Consider the following 25,212-nt stretch of genomic DNA (forward strand, 5'->3'; position numbering starts at 1 on the left):
GGGCGTTAATGGCGAATGTTAATGAGGCAAGCAGGCAGGGTAAGCAGGCAAGAAGGCTGATAGATAATACAGATAGATATATGACACACAGATAGACGCACAGATGTATACATACAGTACACCCATGTCTGCAGTGGACGGTACACCTAATAGGCAGCATGGTGGGGTCAAGGTTTTCTTCTTAACCTTCAGTAAACAGTAAATCAACATACAACACAGGCTGACAGTCGAAAGCAGGCCAGATCTGGTGTCGTCGCAGGGTAAACAGTGCTCACCTTTACGACACTGCTCTTTTGATTGGCGCCTCTTACAAGACTTTTTCTTTTCACCCTTTTGACGCAATATCTGAATTAGCGAAGGGGTTATGATATCTAAGCACTCATTTTGCAGTGAAAGTGCTTAAAAAAACAAGTTTTTACTATTAAGGCAAAAGTAAACAAACAAACAAAAAAAAAAAGGTACCGTACATAAAACGCTGCTCAAAAACTAGTAAGCACTAAATAGTGATACGATTCTGAGTACTTCGTTTCGGTGATTTTGGTCCGAATATTTTCAGAGCAACTAGACTTCCTATGCAAATCATTACTACTCATTCTTTCATTATCCAAACCTTTTCTGTCCCACCAGGATCGCAGGAACCCCAGGCTAGGCTACGCAGTCACGATATTCAAGGTGAGAGTGACCACACTCGTCCCAAAGTGGCACTGTGAGAAACTCCAACCACCTCTAGGATACACATATATCCTTGCAGACTCAATCCGGTTGGAGCGCCTTAACCCACTAAACCACTTAACGACAACTGGTTATAAGGTTATCACGCAAAGCAATAAACGGTTTCCTGGTTTACGGGATCAGTCTGGCTTGTCACACAGTGTAGTCACCCGAAGGCACCACTACCTCCACAGATGATGGTGGGCTCCCCTGTATACCGTTCTAATGTTAATATTAATAATATCAACCTTAATACAAGACAGGTTACTCAGAAAACACTCGAACCGAAAAAAAAGACGAAATATTCTAAAGTTTATCTGCGGCTTGAATCATCACCTGTTCTATCAGGAAGTTACATATAAAAGAATTTTTAGTCTTGCCCTAAGAGTACATATAAAAAAGCAGAGGGGACTATAAAGAATGGTAGGTAGACAGGCCCATACGAGAGAGAGAGAGAGAGAGAGAGAGAATACTGGTGCAAGGTGTTGGGTGGGGTGAGAGACGGCATGAAGGAAAAAGCCTGCAAAAGCTTTGCACATGAGAGAGGAATTGTGGAGTGGAGAAAGGCCAAGGGATAGGGGAAGGTGCGAAGAGGGAAGGAAGCAGGGGGTGGAGAGGGAGGGCGATATGGAAAACTTTATATGCAACATTTTAACCTTTAACCCTGTCATGGTCTAAACGTTATTCATATTGTTCCGGTTTACATTTAAGACACTCTAGTATTTTTTTTCTTTTACAGCTAACGGCAAGATATATATTCAGGAAAGAGTGATTCGGAGGAGCCTGAATTTAGTCTCAAAATCGAGATATATCATGGAGTGTGGTGTGCAGTGGTGGAAAGGTTAGGGGTAAGAGTTAAAAAAGCAAGGAAAGAGGGAGAGAGGAGACAAGGGAGAGAAATGGGGGAGAATGGGGGAATGATATAAGGGGCAAGAGAGGAAAAGCGTAAGTGAGGAGGGGGAAAAGGAAGAGGGGAGGGAGAGGGTAAAAAATGAGGGAGGAAGATGAAGGGGGGCGAGAAAAGAAGTTGGGGTAGGTGAAGGGATAGTCAAGAGATATGGAAGCCTTGTTGCTTAAAATCTTTTTAAAATGTCTGAAAATGGCGTGTGATGATAATGCACCATAACCAGCACCACTTGTCACCATTCTCTCTCTCTCTCTCTCTCTCTCTCTCTCTCTCTCTCAAAGCACACTTAAAACTGAGGTTTCTCGCTTAAGATTCCCCTTTCCATTGTAATCACAAAAATGTTAGCGGAGACAGGAAAGCTTTGATTATTCTATTGCTAAAGGAACTGATACGGTATCACTTTCTCTCTCTCTCTCTCTCTCTCTCTCACACACACACACACACACACACACACACACACACACACACACACACACACACACGAGTGAACGAGTGTTTGTGAGTGTGAATGAGATGGTGGATGAGTGCACGGGTGTGTGTGTGTGTGTGTGTGTGAGTGGTGGCAGATGAGTGTGTGAGCGTGTGTGAGTAAGTGAGCTATGCTTACATCAGGGACGACTAAAGGTCTACTGCATTTTTATTACAGTACACCGCTCCAGTCCGAGAATGTCTTTATAAAAGTTTTATCTGGTCTATTGTACTCCGTTTAAGAGATTGATAAAAAAAAAAAAAAAAAAAAAAAAAAACTGGCGGCGCAGCTGCCAGGGTGGGATGCCGCCGACCGTTAATGAGAGATCTTCAGACTGGAGGTCCTTCTTGCACTATATGAAATCGCCAGAAATTAGCAAGAACAAGTGAATGAAGTACTGTAATGCAATACAAAATCCCCTACCGGATGATAACCATGCGTATTATATACTGTGTACACAATCTGGGTATGATATCTATATGTATGTATGGCTGTTAAGTAAGACAGCACCCGACCTTGTTTGAGCCCCATGTGTGACCCTGACCTTGGGAGTAGATGACTGGTTGTTGTGCGCGACACACCGTAATGGTATGAGGGACAATAGTGTGAAGTTATATCAAAATCTGTCCATGCATGTGGAAGTTACAAAGCGGACACGAATGTAGGTATGGCTGTTAAGTATGACAGCACCCGACCTTGTTTCAGCCCCAAGTGTGACCTTGACCTTGGGAGTAGATGGCTGGTTGTTGCGCGCGACACACCGTCATGGTATGGGGAACAACTATGTCAAGTTATATCAAACACTGTCTATGCATGAAGAAGTTACAAAGCGGACACCAAATAGCGAACGGACTGACGGACGTACTGACGTACTAACAGAACCGCGCAAACCAGTAGTCCCCGACCGGTTTGACCGGTAGAGGACTCATAAAATGAAAGATACATCCTCACGGGAAAACGGTTAATTCTTAACACGACGTGAAGCCACTCTTTAGAGTGAATAAAATCGTCTGGGGTAGTAAGTATGAAATAACAGACTTAAATAGGCTAAAGCAGTGACCTACACAAAGGGCCTAAACTACGGGAACCGTTGTCTGCCACTTCGGAGAATCATTAGGTATTCACGAATGAACTAAGTCTCGAATCATTTTCAAACGGTTACCACACTATCAGTATAAATTATCGTTCAATAATTATGTATAAAGTATTACAATATGACCTGAGAAGGACGCTGTGGAGGAAAAAAATGCACTGCTCCGTAGGTGTCAAAGCTAATGTAAACAACGTCATAATATTCACGAACCAGACATGGCACTGCCTACGTCAATCACGTATACCGTATATATGTTAGGAATATGAGAAAAAAAAAATCTAATGACCACATTTAGAATTCAAAAGACTAAAATTCGCCAAAAATGCACATTTTATCATTCTTCTGTTGCTATGAAATTATATAGGCTACTTCATTTAATACGTATGTATGTAGGCAGGAAAACACGCAGGTATGCACACATGTATATACACATATACTACGTATGTAAGTATGCTTGAATGCATGTATATGCAGTTTAAAATAAAGGCAGCTATATATAGATATTGTACATATTTTTCTGACTAACAAACACGACAATGACGTACTTTTCATTGTTATTGCTATTTCCAGATGATTTTCCTCGGCTTAGGAGAGCCACCTAGCAATGAAGAGGTTAATGAAGGCTATTTTCAACTACAGTTCGAAAAGCCTCTACTGAACATAATAAAATTGTCTGATGATACATAAATGAAATGGGAAAGTCGTCATCGCAGTAAATAAGTCAGATTTTCCACAAGACTCACCCCAAGATGGCCGGATTGCTTAATGCCTGCACAGGTAATCCCCACACCTAACTTCTCCATATATAATTCCTTCGTCTCATATGTTTGTAGTTACCTGCACTAGCATAATAATCTTAGTAAGACCCACTGGAGTCCAACTGGGTAATGTCCGGCCGAAATAAGCTGCATTTTGTGAAGAGAGAGACACACACATGCAATCACAGATCACAGTTTCAACTCGAGTGACGCAGTACGAGGAGGGGAGGGCAAGGAATCATGGGTAATCACACCACGGTTAAACAGTACAACATTCTATTTTACTGCAGACCTGTGCGAGGGCTCAATTAAAAACGACCTATGAAACAATCTTGGAAATATATGGTAAATACTAGATAAATGCGAGCTGATCGGTTTGAAGTGGAGAGAGAGGGCTCGGAGATGACGAGAGGAAGACTCGGAGACGAAACGCGAGTTACCAAATGCGCGTTTCTATAAGTAATTTTCGTTTACAAAAGTTATATAAGGTTTCAGTCATTAGTAGCACTAAAATAATATAGAGAATCTATGACATGTACATTAATTTTGGAATTATTAGACAAACAAGATAAATGCGAAAAGCCGAGACTTCCAGCTGTCTCGTTAAGGTGGAGAGAAGTGGCGGGATGCAAGAAATCAAATGAGTTTAAACTCTGACATTCCTTTGCAATAGTGTGGCAATACAAAGACTCATGATATCACAAACAGCAACAACATTACACACACAACCTACCAAGTGTATATTTGCCGTGCAAATGTGTGATGATAAAGAAATAAATGGAAAATATAAGGCCGTGACTGAGAAGATTCGGTGCTTCGGATCCACCAATCACAGCACTCTCTGGCCCCGTCATCGCCAGCCCACAACCACCACCACTTGCATTCATCCTTCTGTCTCTCTCTCATCGCCAGCCCACAACCACCACCACTTGCATTCATCTCTCTCTCACTCTCTCTCTCTCTCTCTCTCTCTCTCTCTCTCTCTCTCTCTCTCTCTCTCTCGTACGCCTGCCCTCTAATATTTCTTGTATTCATTCATGCTCTCTCTCTCTCTCTCTCAGAAGGCAATAGTGACAGGCTACGTTCTGAACGAAAGATGTCAACAGATAACTGCTACAATTTAATAAAAAAAATTCTCTCTCTCTCTCTCTCTCTCTCTCTCTCTCTCTCTCTCGGAAGGCAAAATAGTGACAGGCTACGTTCTGTGCGAAAGATGTCAACAGATAACTGCTACAATTTAATTTAAAAATCTCTCTCTCTCTCTCTCTCTCTCTCTCTCTCTCTCTCTCTCTCTCTCTCTTACAGGACACACTAATTTCTCAACATTTTATCATCGTACGGAAATACTCAGGCCTTTCCATCCAGTGACGTATTTTTAAGTTTATTTTCCTGCTACCAAACCATTACATTAAAGTAAGGGAGACTTTTCCACCTCGAAGGAATAAATACTGTCTTCATTAACCCCTTAGGGCTTAGACCATACAAAAAATCGCTGATGAAAATTGTTTGGAGGAAGAGGGAATTAAAAAAAACATCAATAAAGTAAAATCGCTGAATAAATTTGAGGAGTTAGCATGAAGAAAGAAAATAAGCCACCGAATTCAAAGTGTTAAGCACAACAATTAATTTCAGTATATTGTAGTATCCAGTTAGGAACATATCTAACCCCTTCCATATGAGATCCTGGAACTAAATGCAATAGTATGATTATAAAAATAAAAAAAATAATTCAAACGCTTTCTCCACAAGGTAAATACATATGACTGGCGGAGCTATGAATAAAGAAGTAATTGTTATCGTTTATGCCAAAAATTAAATAAAATAATCTACCGCACGCAAAAAATATAGAAAATAATCAATTCAAAAAATAAAAATATATTATTTATGTGGTAGAGATTAAACTGAAAAATATTTTGTTTTTCTAAAACCTAATTATGACTGGTTCCAGGAAGAATTAATAAATGTAGGACGAATTAGTTAAAAAAAAAAAAAAAAATCACGTTTACAAAATCTAAAAATATTCATCTGACAGTGGCACGAATCAAAAAGAAAAATAAGTTACTCTAATGAAGGGGTAATGAAGACTTTAACCCCCTTAAGGTGATGCCAAGGCAGATATAACCGTCTGACTGGAATGTCAATGAAATGCAATGGAGATCACTGTATTATATGTGTTAAAGGAGACCGTCCAGCTACTTCACTGCCAGAGCTGTGTCCTAAGCATAATAAGATCATTTAGAGGTTGCCAGATCCCCTAAGACTGTTATTCTCCCCAAAACTCTTCTTTCCTCTCTCCCTATTTTTCTCTGCAGCCCTCCCCATCTTTTTGTACGTCCCTTTCTACACCTCTCTTTTTCTCCCCACCCCTCTCTTTTTCCCCCCCTCCCCATCCCTCTCTACTACCTTCCCCACACCTCTCTACCTCCCTTTCCACAATTCTCTCCACCCACCCCAGTCCCTCTACTTCTCTACCTCCTTTCTTTTCCATATCCCTCTGTACTCTCCTCTCTACCTCTTCTCTCCTCTTCCTCCCCTCTTCTCCTTTCTTCCACCCACCCCCACCCCTCTTTACTTCCCTCCCTCCTCTCTTTCCTCCTTATCCCACCTTTCCCTCCCTACTTCTCTCCCTCATCCTCCCCTCTCCCGCATCCGTCCTCACCCCTCTCTGACTTCGTCTCTCCAATCCTTCCTTCCCTCCCACCTCTCTCTCCTACTTCCCCGCTTCCCTCACCTACCTTCTCTTCCCCCTCCTTCTCTCATTTCTGTATCTCCCCTTCTCCCAGTCCCATCCTCATTCCCATCCACCCCCACTCCTCTCCCTCATCCACACCCATCCCATCCTCCAGCCCTTGAACGTAATCTATACTATTTTCACCTTCGCTTGGCCAAGAATTTCATTCTTTTGTAGGTTATTTCACGTACCAGTGGCTTAGATAATGCTACCGCTCTACGTTCCTTCCATTGCACCTCGTGATTAGTATCGCATTCTGGCGTTAATCTATTGTTAAAATTCAGCATTCGACGGGGAGGGAGAATTTTAGACCAAGTTAAATTAAAAAGAGTGTAGTGGTGAACTGCGGGCGTACGCAAACCTACACCCTCACACACACACACACACACACACACACACACACACACACACACACAGCGTTGGTTCATAAATAGGACACACACACACTGCTCCAATTGTATGGAATTCCGTTCATGCCTTCTGCAAGTTCCGACGATGGCTTCTCACACGATTTAGTCTTACTATCCCTCCGCCTTGCCCGCCTCTGTGTGTGTGTGTGTGTGTGTGTGTGTGTGTGTGTGTGTGTGTGTGTGTGTGTGTGTGTGTGTTCCCATTATATCTCATGAAAGGCTTGAGCTATCACCATGAAACCTTCAGGGTATCAAGATATGGCCAAATTCTTGGCCGAGTTAGAAAATGGGCACTCGGGGTCAAGGTCAAGGTCACCAAAATGGCTGCCAAAGGTCAACTAGCCCGCCTTTAGCACCATTATATCTCATAAATAGCTTGAGCTATCAACATGAAACCTTCAGGGTATCAAGATATGGCCAAAATCTTGGACGAGTTGGAAAATGGGCACTAGGGGTCAAGGCCAAGGTCACCAAAATGGCTGCCAAAGGTCAACTAGTTTTTATCTCACCATTATATCTCATGAACGGCTTGAGCTATCAACATAAAACCTTCAGGGTATCAAGACATGGTGTAATCTTGGACTTGGCCAACAGCATATTCTTGCGGGCGATTAGCATTCGGCTCCCGAATGCTTTTCTTTCATTTATTTATATATGCAGCTTATTGCTGGAGAAAGCCTTCACTTGGTGACATAGATATAACCAGAAGGCCACGCTGTCTGGTTATACACAGGTTCCTCAGTTCCCTCCCTATCCTCTGAAAGGAAGAAGGTGGAGTGCAGGAGATGGGCAACTTCAGCCTGCAGTCCACCGAGCTCACGTCCAGATCAGCCTGAGGCAACAGTAATAACAGCGATATATAGAATCTGAGGCAGAAGCAAGGAATAGGAGAGAGTGGAAGAGATAGGGACGGAGAGGGAGAGGAAGAGAGGGCTAAAGCATGTGAATGAATGGTAGTGGGAATGTCATCAAGGGAATGGTGAAACAGTTAATAGTTAATGAACATATTTAGTAAATATACAAGGAGAGAGAGAGAGAGAGACAGACAGACAAACAGACAGACAGACAGACAGAGAGAGACAGACAGACAGAGACAGGCAGACAGACAGACAGACAGACAAAGCATGAGTGGGGGAAGGAAAGGAGTAGATAACTGGAGGGTGAGAGAAAAGCAGAATAAAGAGATGATAAAAGGAATATATGGGAGAAAAATTATGTGAATAAAAAAGAGGAAGATAGTTGCTCGAAAAAGAAAAAAACAAGAAAAATAGGCAAGAATGGAAGAGAAAAAAAAAAGAGAGGACAAGGATCAGCAAAAAAGACAAAAAGTGGCTGCATAAAAGTAACATACTGCAGTATACTGTGGAAAAAAGGAAGGGGATGGTGACACGGAGGGAGAGGGGGAGACGGAGGAAGGGAGAGGGGGGGAGACGGATGGAAGGAGAGGGAGGGAGAGGGAAGGGGATGAGGAGCGTAGGGGGGAGGGGGGAATTGGTATTGTCCATTGTCGTAGGTTAACAGTTTTCCCTCGGACTCTAGTTGGAGGGGAGGTTATGGCTTTATTCATAGAGGTAGGATTAGGGTAGAGTCGGCATGAGAAGGCTCCGGTGAAGCCAGAGAACTGTCAAACGGTCATATTGGTCAAGTCAAGAGGTCACGGCAACACCTACTTGACGAAGAAGATTGCTGTGCACTCCTACCTCTATGGCTGTGCCCATAGACGTAAGAGTCCTTATCCTACCTCCGTGGGTGTGGCCATGAGATTATTAAGCCTTTAATACCTCCAGCTGTGTGTCCACCTGGTATTCTTCAGTGAGAATGCCAGAAACAAAGTAGACTTCATTCTACCTCTGGTTTTAGTTGTAGTTCAGCTGTGGGTGTGAGACGTTCTGTCCTAAGTTGTAACTCACCATCAAATAACCTAAGACTCCAAAAATGCCCACCACCTGTGCCGCATTTGGGTGTAATGAAAGAGGAGATAAGAAATCTGACCCAACCATTATATTTCACCGGTGAGTATCTTTAGAGTGAATTATAATTTGTAAGTGTACATTATGTATATGACTGGAGTTAGTAAAGTCAAGCTGAATATTATATAGAATAATAGATATAAACTTTTTTCATAATGTGCTGATGTATTTTATTTTAAATCATCTATCTGTCTTCCATCCTTCATTTTACCATATGTTCTTAAATGCTTCCTTTTTTTTCGTTCATTAACTACTTTCTTTTCTCCTTCCATTCATAACCTACTTTCTTCCTCATTTTTTCTGTTTGGAACTAAGAAAACACTCGCGCCTGGTCAGCGGAACCAAGTCAGACAGCTGTCAAAGGGGTCGCCGCCATGTTGGTCGAGTCAGGTCTGTCGGCCTCACTCTGACCTACCCGTGGTTAATCCCTTATGCCGCCTCTACCTACTCCTACCTCTATGGCTTTATTCTCTCTCTCTCTCTCTCTCTCTCTCTCTCTCTCTCTCTTACACAATACTGCTCCAGACACAAATATCCGCTTCTGGCCACAATGCGAGCCATTTCTATACATATATATATTTCTGGAGTGCCCTGGGATCAGTGGCAGAGCATCATTTGGGGCTCGAATCCTGGAGCGGGATGGGAGAGGGAGGCTTGGAGATGCTGGAGATAGGTTGGAGATGAGGGAGAAACGGGAAAAAATGGGAGGAATGAACAGGTGAAAAGTAAAATGAAGGAAAAGTGAGGAAGAATGGAAAGATAAAGAAAGTGAGTTATAAGGTATTAAAAAGGAAAAAGGAATGAAATGAGAAATTTATAGGTATGAATGGAATGAAAATAAAAAAAAAGAAAAATCAAGGAAGTGAGAAAAAAGAAAAAAGAAGAAACAGAGAGGGAAGTGAGGTTTGGAGGTGATGGAGATGAGACAGGAAATGGGAAGAGAGAAAGGAAGGAGGAAAGAAATGAGAAAGGGGAAGGAAAGAAAAAGAAGGAAGAGAAGGAGGAAGGGGAAGGAAGGAATAAGATGAAAGAGCAGGAGGAAGATAGGCGTGATACTGTACGAAGAAACTGAAGTATCTGAGAGAAGAGACAAAATTAAGGGGGAAAAGGTAGGGTAGGAAAATGGAGGCATGGGGAAAGAGAAAACGAGAGATGAAAGATGATAGAAAAGGAGAATAGCACTTTGAGAGGCAGGATGAGAGAGAGAGAGAGAGAGAGAGAGAGAGAGAGAGAGAGGATATATTCTGTGAATGACTGTACACTGACTGGAATGGAAAAGAAAAGGGTACGTGATCTGATGACTGGAAATAAAGCAGGTTGGATATTAGTAAGGGAAACTGACCTGGTGACGGGGACTGGTGACCTATAATGTATGTCTGAAAACTGGCTTAGTAAAGGGTATATGGCCGAGGTATCTGGTAAAGAGGTATATGGCTGAAGTGATGGCATACTACACTTGGTGACTTAAGTTTAAAGTGAGCCTCGTGTGCAAACTGATAAGGGGTTAATTATCGGAATTTGATGACGGATGGTGCTGGATTGATAACAGATTAGTGAAGGGAATGGCATAAGAGTGAAGATAATTTGGATCTGCTGGCTAACTGGAGTTGAAGCAGAAAGGGTTAATGGTGAGGAATTTGCTGACTGTACCTGAATTATTGCAGAACGGATGGAATTAATTTAGTAGATATTAAAATAAAGTTTGGATAAGAACTGATAATATACAGCCAGGAGGCAAAATGTAACCATTACACCACTGTGTCTACTTGAAACGAGAGTATGACCATCACTCCTCCCTGACGCATCGTATAACCATCAATGGACAAAGAAACACCAAGCCTTCCTCGTGTTAGAAATATTACTCAGCAGTGGAAAATGAGAAGCTGAAACGGTAAAATATCTGACAGAAGAACACACCAACCCCCCCGTTCATCTTAGGAATGCTAGCCAGAGAAGGAAAATGAGAACTATAAGAAGTGATATATAAGACATTGGAACAAAACCTTTTGCACCTTGAGAATATTGGCCACCAATGGAAAATGAGAAGGAAAGGTGACTTACTAGGCTAAGAATCATACCATGCCACGCTCAGCTTAGAAATATTAACTAGCACAAGAAGGCGAGGCAAAAGATGTAAAAACAATATTATGTAGAAAAACATACCAAGACACTGTCATTTCATGAATGTCAGTCAGCAGAAGAAAGTCATAAGTACAGGAAGAGAAATAAACTTTTGCCTCGGACTGTAGGTAAATTGAAGAATGGTAAATGACTGGACTGGGTGAGTAATTACTGTTTTGGATAAGTGGACTTCGTGAAGCAAGTGGTGAGGAATATGATAACCGGGATTTAATAATTGATGGAAGCTGCAGTCGAGAACAGAAGTGTGTAATAATATTCATCATTATTATCATCTAATAATAATAATAATAATAATAATAATAATAATAATAATAATAATAACCAGAGGGGCACTCACTGGAGCGCATCTCTCCGACAAGGGCAACGTAATTTCCAAACCACTCTTCATAATGGGTCAGGTTTTCTCATCAGTGGCTAAGGCTTCGCGTCTGAATCTAGGATCTGTAATACGATCCGGCCCGGTCGCAAAAGTTAATCGATTGTTCCCTGGGACATGGCTATTAAATTTGGTCCAAATCTCTCTTTTAGTTTTTGAGTAATCCTGCTAAAAGACAAGCAAACAAACAAACAAACGGATGAAAACATACTCTTCTTGTCGGAGACAATAATAATAATAATAATAATAAATAATAATAATAATAATAAACTTTACTCGAGAGATGGCAGCCTTCTGGATGAACTTGTAGTACAAGTTGAAGGAACTCGTAAAATTCTCTCTCTCTCTCTCTCTGTTAAGTGTGTGTGTGTGTGTGTGTGTGTGTGTGTGTGTAATTCACCGGGTCCGTCAGGATCACTTGATGGTCGTGATCGTCAACATTTTACTCTCCCGGAAGGGAGCTGAGAGCTCATATAGTCCGATCTAAGGGCAAGGCTGTGACCTTCACACACCCACACACCCGTCTCCTTGCTCAAGGGGGACAGTAACCACCCACTTCGTCAGTGAAACTTTTCGCAACCTGAGCGAGGCGCGAACTCCCGTCTACCAGATGGCAAGCGAGAACGTTACCACTGCACCAGCGAGCGGTGTGTGTGTGTGTGTGTGTGTGTGTGTGTGTGTGTGTGTGTGTGTGTGTGTGTGTGTGTGTGTGTGTGTGTGTGATAATAAAGCTATAGTATACAATTTGAAATCTGCTTGTGTTAAAAGAGAGAGAGAGAGAGAGAGAAACTAAATGTGCCTCTCTCTTCTCTGACGTGGAAATAACGAAGCGAGGGGACTAAGCTGGGGGGGGGGGGAGACGTGGCTGCGAGAGAGAAAAGATACTGATGAGGACGAAAAAGGAAAAATAATAATACTGGAGAGAGAGAGAGAGAGAGAGAGAGAGAGAGAGAGAGAGAGAGAGAGAGAGAGAGAGAGAGAGAGATCAGCAGCATCAAGAAAAGTGCCTGGAGAGAGAAATGAACAATAAAAAATATATAAGTAAAATAGCGGTTGGCTTACTAAAGAAGGCAATGATAAAAGGCAAGAGCAGTAACTCGCGTAGGAGTCTTACTGGTAAATGATGAAGGAGTAAAGTTAAACCATTCAGTAGAAAACCAGAGACAGCAGATAAAACAGGAGGCTGAAAGATAAATGCATTAAAAGACAGGAGCACAGACCGTCATGGGAGTAGCACAGGTAAATTTTGAAGTAGCAATAGTAAAATAATTCAGTAGGCAAGTAGTAAAAGGAGGAACAGCAGAAGAAAACGTGAGGCTGGAAGATGTCACTATAAAAAAAAAAAAAAAAAAAAAAACATGCTTACTGACCGTCGTGTGAGTCGTAGTGATAAATTTTGCAGCAGCAGTAGTAAAATAATTCAGTAGGCAACCAGTAGCAGGAGAAAACAGCAGAAAAAAAAAAAACGGGAGACTGGTAGAGGTAACTATGATAAAAGAATAAAAAAATAAAAAAAAAAAAGGCAGACTCACTGACCGTCGTGTGCGTCGTAGAGGTAAATTTAGAAGCCGAAGTAATATAATTTAGCAGGCAACCTGCAGCGGGAGAAAACAGCAAAAGAAAACGGGATGCAGGGAGAGGTAACTATGGCAATAAAGAAGCCCTGCTCACTGACCGTCATGGGAGTCGTAGAGGTAAATGATGTGATCCCAGCGGTAGTGGTGGATGAGGTCAATGATGGCCTGGTGGTACTCGGGTCTCATCGTGGTGGCGTAGTCCATCAGACCAGAAGACGGGTTTGGTACCTGTACCCCAGAAAGACCGAGATATTTATTCTGTCTCCATATATACCGTACTTTTTGTTGCTTTCACAATTATATTATTTTTGTCTCGAATATCTATCTATCTACATCTATTTATCAGTCTATATCTATCTACCTTCTCTATCTACCTATATATATTTTTTTGTTTCATTCTGGTACCTGAGGGAAACCAGATGAATAGGAGGATAAACATTCTCTCTCTCTCTCTCTCTCTCTCTCTCTCTCTCTCTCTCTCTCTCTCTCACACACACACACACACACACACATTCCTCCAGTACCAGAGGGTCACATTTTCTTAGTTACACAATCTCTTTCAAAACTCCAGTAGAAAAATAAATGCTACATTAAGGAATATCTTTGTATAAAGTTGTCTCTACAAGCCGCTAAGCGAGTGTGTCATTTAAGTTTCCTTGTTGCGTCCAGACCTTTTGACTTGTCTAAGATGTTGTTTCCGAGTAGTGAACGGCTTTGGGGTGTAATTTAGGTGGCAGAACTTGATCGTTAGCCATAAACAGCATTATGTGCCCTGACCATCGTCTTCTATGCTATTTTTACCGTTTTCATACTGACAGTCAGCATCAATAACTTGGGGTATGCTATTGTGGTATACTGTGCAGAATCAATCACCAACGAAGCGCTGTTGGAAGATCTCAAAAGCCATTTATATAATTTCAAAAGCCATTTATTTATGTACAACCCTGTGTGTCAGTCCTCCATCCCGAAATATCTCCAAAACTGAAACAAGCTGACTAGTGACAGGAGTGAACAGCTTTTGTTATTCCATGTTAGAGCGTCTAAATTCATTGTGAGAATATAACAGATTTACCCTTATGTTGCATGTAAAATTACGTTACACACACACACACACACACACACACACACACACACACACACACACGTGTGTGTGTGTATATATCTATCTATCTATCTATATATATATATATATATATATATATATATATATATATATATATATATATATATATATATTGTTACGGAACAGAGAAAGATAATGTACACTTTAAGTGAGAATACTAAAAATCACTACTGTCCCGTAAAGTTCCAGGTTCAAAACAAAAGAGTTAGGTAAAATTACAAGTTAAAGTTTAATGCTCAAACTAACAACAAAACATTCAGGACTCATAAGGATAATGTAATGGCAAAAAACAGGTTAAATATATGGTTAACTGCAACAGCCTCTATTAACACGAAATTAGCATGAGTAAATTTATCTAAGTCAGCCCTGATAAACAATACCAGATAATACTCAGTGAATGCAAGATATATTATTACAGATACAAAATATTATCAAAAATCACTGACATAAAAACACATGAATCACAAAAACCTTACAAGGCCTAAGAATTAACACCTTACGCTACACAGTACAAGAAAATATGCATTAACAGTTATACTCAAATTACACAGCTGCTAGATGGTTGGAGACTTCCTGAGCACTCACAATAATAACAACTGTACAGGGGAGGACAGAGATGTGAGCAAAATGAGGAGTAGATCTAAGTGGAAATAATGCAGAGCTCATTATATAGGGGCTGGCAGAGCTTGATACAACTTGTAAGAAGGACGCGCAAATGAAGCCAGAGGGGACAAAGAGTTGACACTCCTGCTCTAAACAACAGAAAGAACGACTTACTCTACTATATGGGAGGACGGGGGGAGTGAGGTAGAACACGCTCGTGATCAAACATGCAGCATACTGTACGTTAGAATTACACAAAGGATGATGAAATCATAGGCTATGTAACACCTCCCCACAAAGAAAAAAGAAATTTACAAAGGAAATTTCTTATTACTCTAAAACAATCTGTCTAAAGTCTAGATAAGCAATCTGCAATAACATTTTCTTTCCCCTTGACATGTTGTATGTCTAATGAATACTCCTGAAGAAGTAGATTCCATCTTGTCAATCTCTGATTTTTATCTTTAAACTTACTAAGGAATTTCAGTGGGTTATGATCGGTATAAATGACTATGGGGTCAAAACCAGAACACAAATAAAATGAAAAATGCTGTAAACCCAAAATCAAGGCCAAAAGCTCTTTCTCAATAGTTGAGTAGTTCTTTTGAGGTGGAGTGAACTTCTTACTGTAATAAGATACAGGGTGTTCAATACCCTGATCATCCTCTTGCAGCAAAACAGCCCCAGCTCCTGTATCACTTGCATCAACAGCCATCTTAAAAGGCTTAGCAAAATTTGGAGTAGCGAGCACTGGCTGACTTAACAGGATAGCTTTAAGTTTGTTGAAAGAGGATTCACAGTTATCGGTCCAGACAAATTTAACTCCCTTTTTCAGTAGGTCTGTAAGTGGTGATACAAGAATAGAAAAGTTAAGAACAAATCTCCTGTAAGAACCTACCATTCCCAAAAATCTTTGTAGCTCTTTCCTACTTTTAGGTCTGGGAAGATCACTTATAACCTGAACCTTAGCTCCTGGTGGTGCAACATGTCCATCACCAATTACGTACCCAAGGTACTGAACTTTAGCTTGACCAAACTCACACTTTGATAAATTAGCTACAAGATTAGCCAGAACCAAACGCTCAAGAAATTTACTGACATGGCATAGGTGATCTTTCCAGTTGTCACTGAAGCTTAATACATCATCAATATAAACAACACACCCTGCCAAACCCTCTGTTACAAAATTCATGAGCTTCTGAAATGTGGCTGGTGCATTCTTCATACCATATGGCATTACAGAACATGCAAAAGTCTTTCCAAGTGTTACAAAACATGAGATCTCCCTAGCACATTCAGTCATAGGTACTTGCCAGTATCCCTTTAACAAATCAAACTTACTTATGTACCTAGCCTTTCCGATCTTGTCTATGCAATCTTCCATGCGAGGGAGAGGGTAAGTGTCTGTTTTGGTTATCTGATTAACACGTCTGTAGTCGATGCAAAGCCGCTGTGACCCACCTGGCTTAGGGACTAGAGTGACAGGAGAACTCCACTAGCTCTGACAGGGCTCAATCATCTTGTGGTCCAACAGGTAGCCAAGCTCCTTCTGGATAAGAGGAACTTTCACTGGGTTCACAGGGTAAGGAGGCAGTTTAATTGGCTTTGCGTCTCCAACATCGACATCATGCATCAACACAGTAGTTCTTCCTGGAGTGGCACGGAACACTTGCGGGTACTCCTGCAGTAATGCCGAAAACTCCTGCCTTTCCTCGGGAGGTAGATGAGAAAGCTTAGTCTGGAGATCATTCATGATATCAGGATTCTTCCCCAAACTATCACTCAGGCTCATACTGCATGGGAGAGCTTCACTTGCAGACTCGGGTGGAACAGCTACAGTGCAGACTGGGTTATTATCGTCCCGCCTGTGATATAACTTTAGCATGTTGATGTGACAAAGTTGCTTGTTCTTTCTACGATCTGGTGTGGCGATGACATAGTTGACATCACTGAGTTTCTTCTCCACGAAATAAGGACCACTAAACTTGGCTTGAAGAGGTTGCCCATGCACTGGTAGCAGAATCAAAACCTGATCTCCTGGCTGAAAGTGGTGCAACCTGGACTTCTTATCATACCAAGTGTTCATCTTCTCCTGAGCAGCTCCTAAATTCTCTCTCGCCAGCTGTAAAGCAGTGGACAGCCGTTCTTTGAACTTCATCACATACTCCAGCAGGTTGACATCATCTTCCTCCGACAGCCAGCATTCCTTGAGTAACTTAAGGGGTCCTCTTACTTCATGGCCAAACAGTAGTTCAAAAGGTGAGAAGCGCAGTGATTCATTTGGAGATTCTCTTGCGGCAAATACAACAAATGGAAGACCTTTATCCCAGTCTTTCTGATGTTCCAAACAGTATTTCTTGAGCATCAATTTGAGTGTTTGATGATATCTCTCCAACGCTCCTTGGGTCTGGGGATGGTAAGCTGGAAACGTGATCTGGGTGATGCCCAACTCTTTCAGAGACTGCTTGAAAACATTTGACATGAAATTACTTCCCCGGTCTGACTGTACCTCCTTGGGCAGACCAAACTTTGTGAAGAACCCCAACATTTCCTTAACCACGTTCTTTGCTGAGATATTTCTAAGTGGAATGGCTTCAGGATAACGAGTAGCCATATCAATCAGGGTGAACACATAAGAAAATCCTGAAGAAGTCTTAGGAAGAGGGCCCACAATATCCACCAACACACGGGTGAATGGCACCTCAAAAGGAGGAATGGGAACTAGAGGTGCAACCTTTTCGGTCTGATTACACTTCCCCACAACTTGACAGGTGTGACAAGACTTACAATACCAGGAAACATCCCTGAAGATACCTGGCCAGTAGAAGTGTTTCAAAATGCATGCCACAGTCTTCCTCAATCCAAGGTGTCCTACCAAACTGGAATCATGAGCCACTCTAATGATATCCTGCCTACAAACATGAGGGATGACAACTTAATGTACAACCTCCCATTCACAGTCGGCTGATGCTGTTGGGGGTCTCCACTTCCTCATAAGTACTCCTGACTTTATATAATAACAAGTAGAAGCACCAGCTGACTCTTCCTCACTGCAAGCAGAGTTAGCTAGACCTTTCAACTCAGGGTCAGCAACCTGCAACTCAACCAACTCTTGACGAGACAAATTATCAACACTACGGGGTACTGCCTCATCTGGTGAGTGGTCCAAATTAGCAAGAAAAGTGTCAGCTAGGATAACATCATCATCATCATTATCCTCTAAGTCACCAGTAACTTTAGACTTAGCCCTAGTGACAGCACATGCAGGGAACACATCAGGGACATCACAATCCTGGGCCGCAGCCACTGGCTCACTAGACAACTGAGGAGCTGGACACACTTGACTTCCACTAATATCATTTCCAAGTAAGAAAGTTACACCTGACATTGGGAGTGTCTCAACCAACCCAACCATAACGGAACCATTAACAAAACCAGACTCTAAATTCACTATGCACAGAGGGACAGAGAAGTAATTATTCCCTACACCTTGTAAGATTACAGTTTCATCAGAGGAATTAACATTAGAGCCTAGAACACTGGTCAGCATAAGGGATTGGCATGCACCTGTATCACGATATATTTTAACTGATTTCCTGTCATTACTGTCCAGAGGACTGACAAAACCTTCAGACAGGAAATTAGCACATGAACTCTGGAGAGTGTCACCCACGTCACTGCTCAAAAGAGGAGCTCCATCATGAAAATTTAATTTACCCCTCAAAGCAGGTTCAGTTAACTCAGTTAAAGAATTCTGGGAACTCTCAAGGGTGGACACTAGACCAATTAACTGAATATTTAAAGACTCCTTTTTGTTCACATCACGCTGTCTCATGAAACATTTCTCCGTAGTATGACCATGCTTACTACAATAAGTACATTTACTTTTCTGAAATCTAGAGGTGAAGCTGGTATTTACTTCCTGAGAAACATCATCTTTATTCTCTTTCCTGTTACCTGTACTCTGAGTAGAGGCAACGTACTTACTCTCAGCTTTCCCTTTTTCTTTAGAATATCTCTTGTGAGTGAGAACATATTCATCAGCTAAAACTGCAGCATCAGACAAATTATCTATTCTTCTCTCATCAAGATATAGGCTTACATCTTTACTAATACACCTTTTGAAGTCCTCCAGCAAAATCATCAGCTTAAATTTGTCAAAATCAGAATCCACATTCTTAGAATTTAACCAATGCTCTAACAGATCTTCTTTGATTTTTGCATACTCAACATGGGATTGCTTATCTTGCTTATAAGTTGTCCTAAATTTTACTCTATAGGCTTCAGGAACAAGCTCATAGGCCTTAAGAATCAAGCTCTTAACTACATTATAATTATCAGATTGATCCTGAGGCAAAGATGCATAAGTTACTTGAGCTTTACCGGTGAGAACAGTTTGAAGGAGTACTGGCCAATACTCTTTGGGCCAATTAAAACCTGTAGCTACCCTCTCAAACAACTGAAAATACTTTGTTAAATCAGATTCATTAAAAGGAGGGACAAGTTTAACATTTTTAGCCACATCAAAATCATCAGAGCTAGATGATCCAGTTCCACCTTGTTTCATGCGATACTCATGGTCTGCCTGAATCCTAGCAAGTTCAACTTGTGCCTCAGCCTCCTTAGCACGAGCCTGAAACTCAGTCTCCTTAGCATTTGCCTGAAATTCAGCCTCCTTAGCACGAGCCTCCTGCAGGGCTAGCTGTAACTTAGCTAATTCAATCTGCGTTTGCTCATTTGGAGGAGTTACATTAAACAAGCTTTTATTAATCATGTCAACAATTTGATCTTTAGAATGATGAGAGCGAACAGCAATTCCCAATTGTTGAGCAACAAGCTTAAGTTCATTCTTTGTTCTGTTTTCTACATCACACACTGTTTGCACATTTGACAAAAATCTTTGGCTTCATCAAGCGTAGTAATAGTAGACATCATGAATAAATCACAGTCACAAAATACCAAGCAATATCCTGATGATAATATCCTGAATATCCTGATAAGAGGTCGCCAAATTTATGTTACGGAACAGAGAAAGATAATGTACACTTTAAGTGTGAATACTAAAAATCACTACTGTCCCGTAAAGTTCCAGGTTCAAAACAAAAGAGTTAGGTAAAATTACAAGTTAAAGTTTAATGCTCAAACTAACAACAAAACATTCAGGACTCATAAGGATAATGTAATGGCAAAAAACAGGTTAAATATATGGTTAACTGCAACAGCCTCTATTAACACGAAATTAGCATGAGTAAATTTATCCAAGTCAGCCCTGATAAAATGACAATACCAGATAATACTCAGTGAATGCAAGATATATTATTACAGATACAAAATATTATCAAAAGTGACTGACATAAAAACACATGAATCACAAAAACCTCACAAGGCCTATGAATTAACACCTTACGCTACACAGTACAAGAAAAAATGCAATAACAGTTATACTCAAATTACACAGCTGCTAGATAGAGACTTCCTGAGCACTCACAATAATAACAACTGTACAGGGGAGGACAGAGATGTGAGCAAAATGAGGAGTAGATCTAAGTGGCAATAATGCAGAGACTGAGCTCATTATATAGGGGCTGGCAGAGCTTGATACAACTTGTAAGAAGGACGCGCAAATGAAGCCAGAGGGGACAAAGAGTTGACACTCCTGCTCTGAACAACAGAAAGAACGACTTACTCTACTATAAGGGAGGACGGGGGGAGTGAGGTAGAACACGCTCGTGATCAAACATGCAGCATACTGTACGTTAGAATTACACAAAGGATGATGAAATCATAGGCTATGTAACAATATATATATATATATATATATATATATATATATATATATATATATATATATATATACGGTATATATTCTACAAGGTATGATTAGAGAAAGAGTGAATATTGATGAGATGCAGTTTGGGTTTATGCCAGGCAGGGGGACCACTGATGCCATATTCATTGTTCGACAGCTTCAGGAAAAATATATTGGGAAGAAATGGGATCTGTAATTTGTTTTTGTTGATTTGGAAAATGCCTTGACAGAGTCCCTAGAGAGGTGGTGAAGTGGTCAATGAGAAAGCTTGGCTTGGAGGAGTGGCTGATTAGGGTGGTTACGGCTATGTATGTGGGTTCTCTCACCCAGGTAAGGGTGAATGTAGATTTGAGTGACGAGTTTTCCGTGAACGCTGGTGTGCATCAGGGGTCAGTTTTGAGTCCCATGTTGTTTATCATGGTACCTGAAGCCCTCTCACGTGACTTCAGAAACGGACTTCCGTGGGAGATGTTGTATGCTGATGATTAGTGTTGACTGCAGAGAACGAAAGGGAGGCGGAGGAAAGATTTAGGAAGTGGAGAGATGGTATGGAGCACAAGGGTTTAAGGGTAAATGCAGATAAAACAAAAGTGATGATATCTAGGGTTGGTGGCGGTACTGTCAAAGACGAGGGAGAGTGGCCATGTGCAGTTTGCCACAAGGGCGTGGGAAGTAATTCCATCTTGTGCAGTCTGTGTGATAAATGCGTGCACAAGAGATGTAGTTGTATCAGAGGTAGACTGCGACGTAATGCTGATTTTATGTGTATGGCGTGTCGGGGAGAGCAGGTGGAGATTGTCAGGCGTGAAAGGATTGAACTTGTTGGTGAGTCTCTTCAGTGTGAGGAAGAGTTTTGTTATTTGGGAGACATATTGTGTGCGGAGGTGGGCTCTGTGGCTATGGTGAGAAGTGGTTGGAAGAAGTTCAGAGAGCTGTTGCCTCTCCTGACATTGAGAGGACTCTCCCTCCGTGCTAAGGGGTCTTTGTATGCAGCATGTGTTAGGAGTGTAATGCTGTATGATAGTGATACCTGGGCAGTAAAGGAGGAGGATATTCCCAGGCTCAGACGTACAGAAATGAAAATGATTAGGTGAATGTGCAGTGTGTCCCTAAGTGTCTGGGGGGCCTGGGTTTACGATGGAAGAGTTGAGAGGTAGGATGGGACTGGAGTGTATTGGTGTTGTGATGAGGAGAGGTAGATTGAGATGGTTTGAGCATGTGGAGAGGATGGGGAATGATAATTGGGTGCAGAAGGTGAGAACTGTTAATACTGGGGGTGGGGTTATGAGGGGTAGACCAAGAAAGACATGGGGCGAGGCCATTAAGTGTGACCTCAGGGTTAAGGGACTGAACAGGGAGGCTGCAAGAGATCGTGAGGCATGGACAGCCGCCATTTGGTGACCAAGGCCGACGCATGATATATATATATATATATATATATATATATATATATATATATATATATATATATATATATATATATATATATATGAGAGAGAGAGAGAGAGAGAGAATCCTTCCAACCCCTATCCCTAAGGAGGATTACATTTCATCATAATTAAAAAAAATAAATAAAATAAAAAAGCAAGAGTTCCGCCATCAGATTATATCCACTCATACGAGGCATCTGCAAATACGTGGGAAGAGTTGCGGATAAAATAAAAAGCGATTTTCTTCATTACGACAAATTACAGGACAGTGATGAACGTGTTTCGAGATCCCGTGATGAGATATTTCGAGCTTCGCAGCAAGCATTTTCAGAACACTGCGTAAGAGTGGCATTACTGTTGGTGTAAATAGTGGGGCGCTGTTATTATCCTTAACTGTATATACTGTGTGTGTGTGTGTGTGTGTGTGTGTGTGTGTGTGTGTGTGTGTGTGTGTGTGTGTGTGTGTGTGTGTAATGCTATAATTACTCCGATTCCTATGATCCACTCAGGTAAGTAAAATCAACTGGCATTTACTGGAATATGATGCTGCAGACTTGCCCCTACAAAGACAGACTTAATGATACCAGTCTTAACTCTGATGCTTCTATGACCCAATTTCAACTGAAAAAAAGTTGTTTGACAATCGCTAGAAAAAATAACTGAACTATCTCCGCCACGAGTTAAATATCATTACCATAATACTCCTCTCTCTTGTTGACATATAGTAAATATTTAACGTATTATGTGTAATTACGCCTGTGTACAGTGTAACTGACAGGAAATGGATTGACTATTACACGCCCATTCATACCATAATTGTGCGTACGTAACGATGTATATGTGCAAATATGAAACCTATGTGGATGTGTAAATATAAAACCTACCTATATATACCGTATGTCTGCTAAAAGGTCATTCTGGTAATCGTCAACCTGACCTCTTTTTCCTACCTATGGATGGAGTCAGCAAGGGTCAAGAAAGCAAGGAAAGATAATAGCAAGGCAGAGAGAGAACAATCAACAGCATACCCAGTGAAATGCACCACACACACATTAACAGACCAGTGATGTCCCCAGAATCAGGGTTTTGACTCACAAGCCTAACCACCAGCACATTTTTATCTATTGTATTTTTCTATATTGATAGGTATATACAGCAATTTTCAGGCTACTGCCATCCAATCCACACATATACATAAATATGAAACCTATGTGTATGTGTAATTATGAAACCTAGTGTTTGTGTAAATATAACACCAGTGTATGTGTAAATATTAAACCTACAGTATGTGTACGTGTATTAAACCTGTGTACGTGTAAATATTACACCTATGTGTATATGTATATACTAAACCTACTTGTACGTGTAAATATTAAACCTATGTGAATGTGTAAGGATTAAAACGGTGATATCATTACCATATTATTCTCCACCATATACTCGCATGTGTACAAATAAATACATCATACAGCCAACACATATGTAAATAAATACCACTACATTATATACAACTACACCAACTTATAATGCCCAGTGAACCATGAAAAGAAATTATGCTCAGTTAAAACCAAAAATGTGTGAATGGGAGAGATTAATGGTGCAAGGGAGGGAAGAGAAGGGAGGGGGGGGAAGAGGATGTGGGAGGGAGAGGAAAAGGGGGGGAGAGGAAGGGGAGGGAGAGGAAAGGGAAGGGAGAGGAAGGGAAAGGGAAAAAGAGGGGATGGGAGAGTGGGGAGAAGGAAGGGGAGGGAGATTTGAGGGGGTCAGTAAAGACGGTAAGGACTGAGGTAGGATAGGAGAGGGGGAAGAGGTGAGGCGTGAAGAAGGAAGAAAGATGTGATGGGACAGAGGAAAGGGAATGGGGAGGCAGGTGGGGTGAGAGGTGATTTAAGTGAGGAAAGGGGATAAGTGAAAAAGCAGGGAGAGAGGAGAAATGATAGAGAGAGAGAGAGAGAGAGAGAGAGAACTTTGTAATGGAGATGTAAGGAATGGTTAGGTGTGAGATAGGGCCAAAGGTTGGGGGTGAGAAGTATGAAAGCAGGGGAGGGGAGGGGAAGGGAGAGGAGAGGAGGGAAGGGGTGAGGTGGAGTACGGGGAGGGAAGGGTGGGGAGGGTAGGGGAGGGGTGAGGTGAGTACGGGATGGGGTGAAGGAAGAGGTGTGGGGTTAGACTGCGGAATGAGTGTGGGTAAATGTGTAGTAGTAAGGCAAGGATATGAGTCATTAGTAGAATATATGTGTGTGTGTGTGTGTGTGTGTGTGTGTGTGTGTGTGTGTGTGTGTGTGTGTAAAAATTCATATTTTTCACCAAAATCCCGTTCACAGCCTCTAACTCTCCCCACTAAATTGTTGACGCCATCCCAAAACATGGGTATATGACAGGACTTCACACAGCTGACAGTATTTACTCCAACGCTGCCACACACGCTGGCTCTTGGCTCTTCATTACAAACATGGCTTGATTATTTGTGTCTATTTTTTACACTATCTTTTAACAGCCATTTTTGTTTTATTGCATTTTTGTTACCAGTATTCTTGTGCTCTCCGCTCTTCACTATAAACTGTCGAATACAAAGCACTCACATTGCTTCTAGTATTGCTCCCAACGTTCGAAATCAGGCTGGCTTTACGTTTTTATTATAAACTTGGGCACGTGATTTATGTCTATATTTACTGTCTCGATGCTCAGCGCTCCTTAAAACACAACTCAATATTCCTTCAGTTCAGTTACGTATTTATTATCTTTGCTATCTCCAGACAATTCCATGCACTGAGACTTTTCGAATCAGTGGAGTTGGACAAAGCTTTCATTAACCCATTAACCACTGTTGCTTGTCTAAATAAAATAAAATCGTTTAACACGAGTGCTAATAATATAGACACACTATAGGAATGAACGGCTTAGAATTTATTGCACTTCATAACGACCTGTGGGAAATCGTATCAAAATATCTACTACACGTATCATCACCATCACCAAAACCATCATCACAGTTATCATCACCATCACCATTATATTCATCATCATCAATTCAGTATAGTTAATCTGAATTTTGTCGTGTTTTACAGTGCCGTTAATTGATCAAATGGACGCATTTAATGGT

The 25,212-nt window shown here is 41.3% G+C and overlaps 1 protein-coding gene across 1 annotated transcript in view; it reads right to left on the reverse strand.

The window, feature by feature from the left end:
* The window catches only part of LOC145393493 (glutamate receptor 1-like), a 292,984-nt gene that overhangs the window by 197,334 nt on the left and 70,438 nt on the right, over nucleotides 1-25,212 (reverse strand). The window contains exon 3 of the mRNA XM_080267656.1: nucleotides 13,243-13,372. Coding sequence (XP_080123782.1) covers nucleotides 13,243-13,372 — 130 coding nt within the window. The remainder of the gene's footprint in view (nucleotides 1-13,242; nucleotides 13,373-25,212) is intronic.

This window comes from Coenobita brevimanus, chromosome 1 (assembly GCF_032717465.1).
Source record: "Coenobita brevimanus isolate Jiangsu-jjx chromosome 1, ASM3271746v2, whole genome shotgun sequence".
In the NCBI taxonomy this organism is placed as follows: domain Eukaryota; kingdom Metazoa; phylum Arthropoda; class Malacostraca; order Decapoda; family Coenobitidae; genus Coenobita; species Coenobita brevimanus.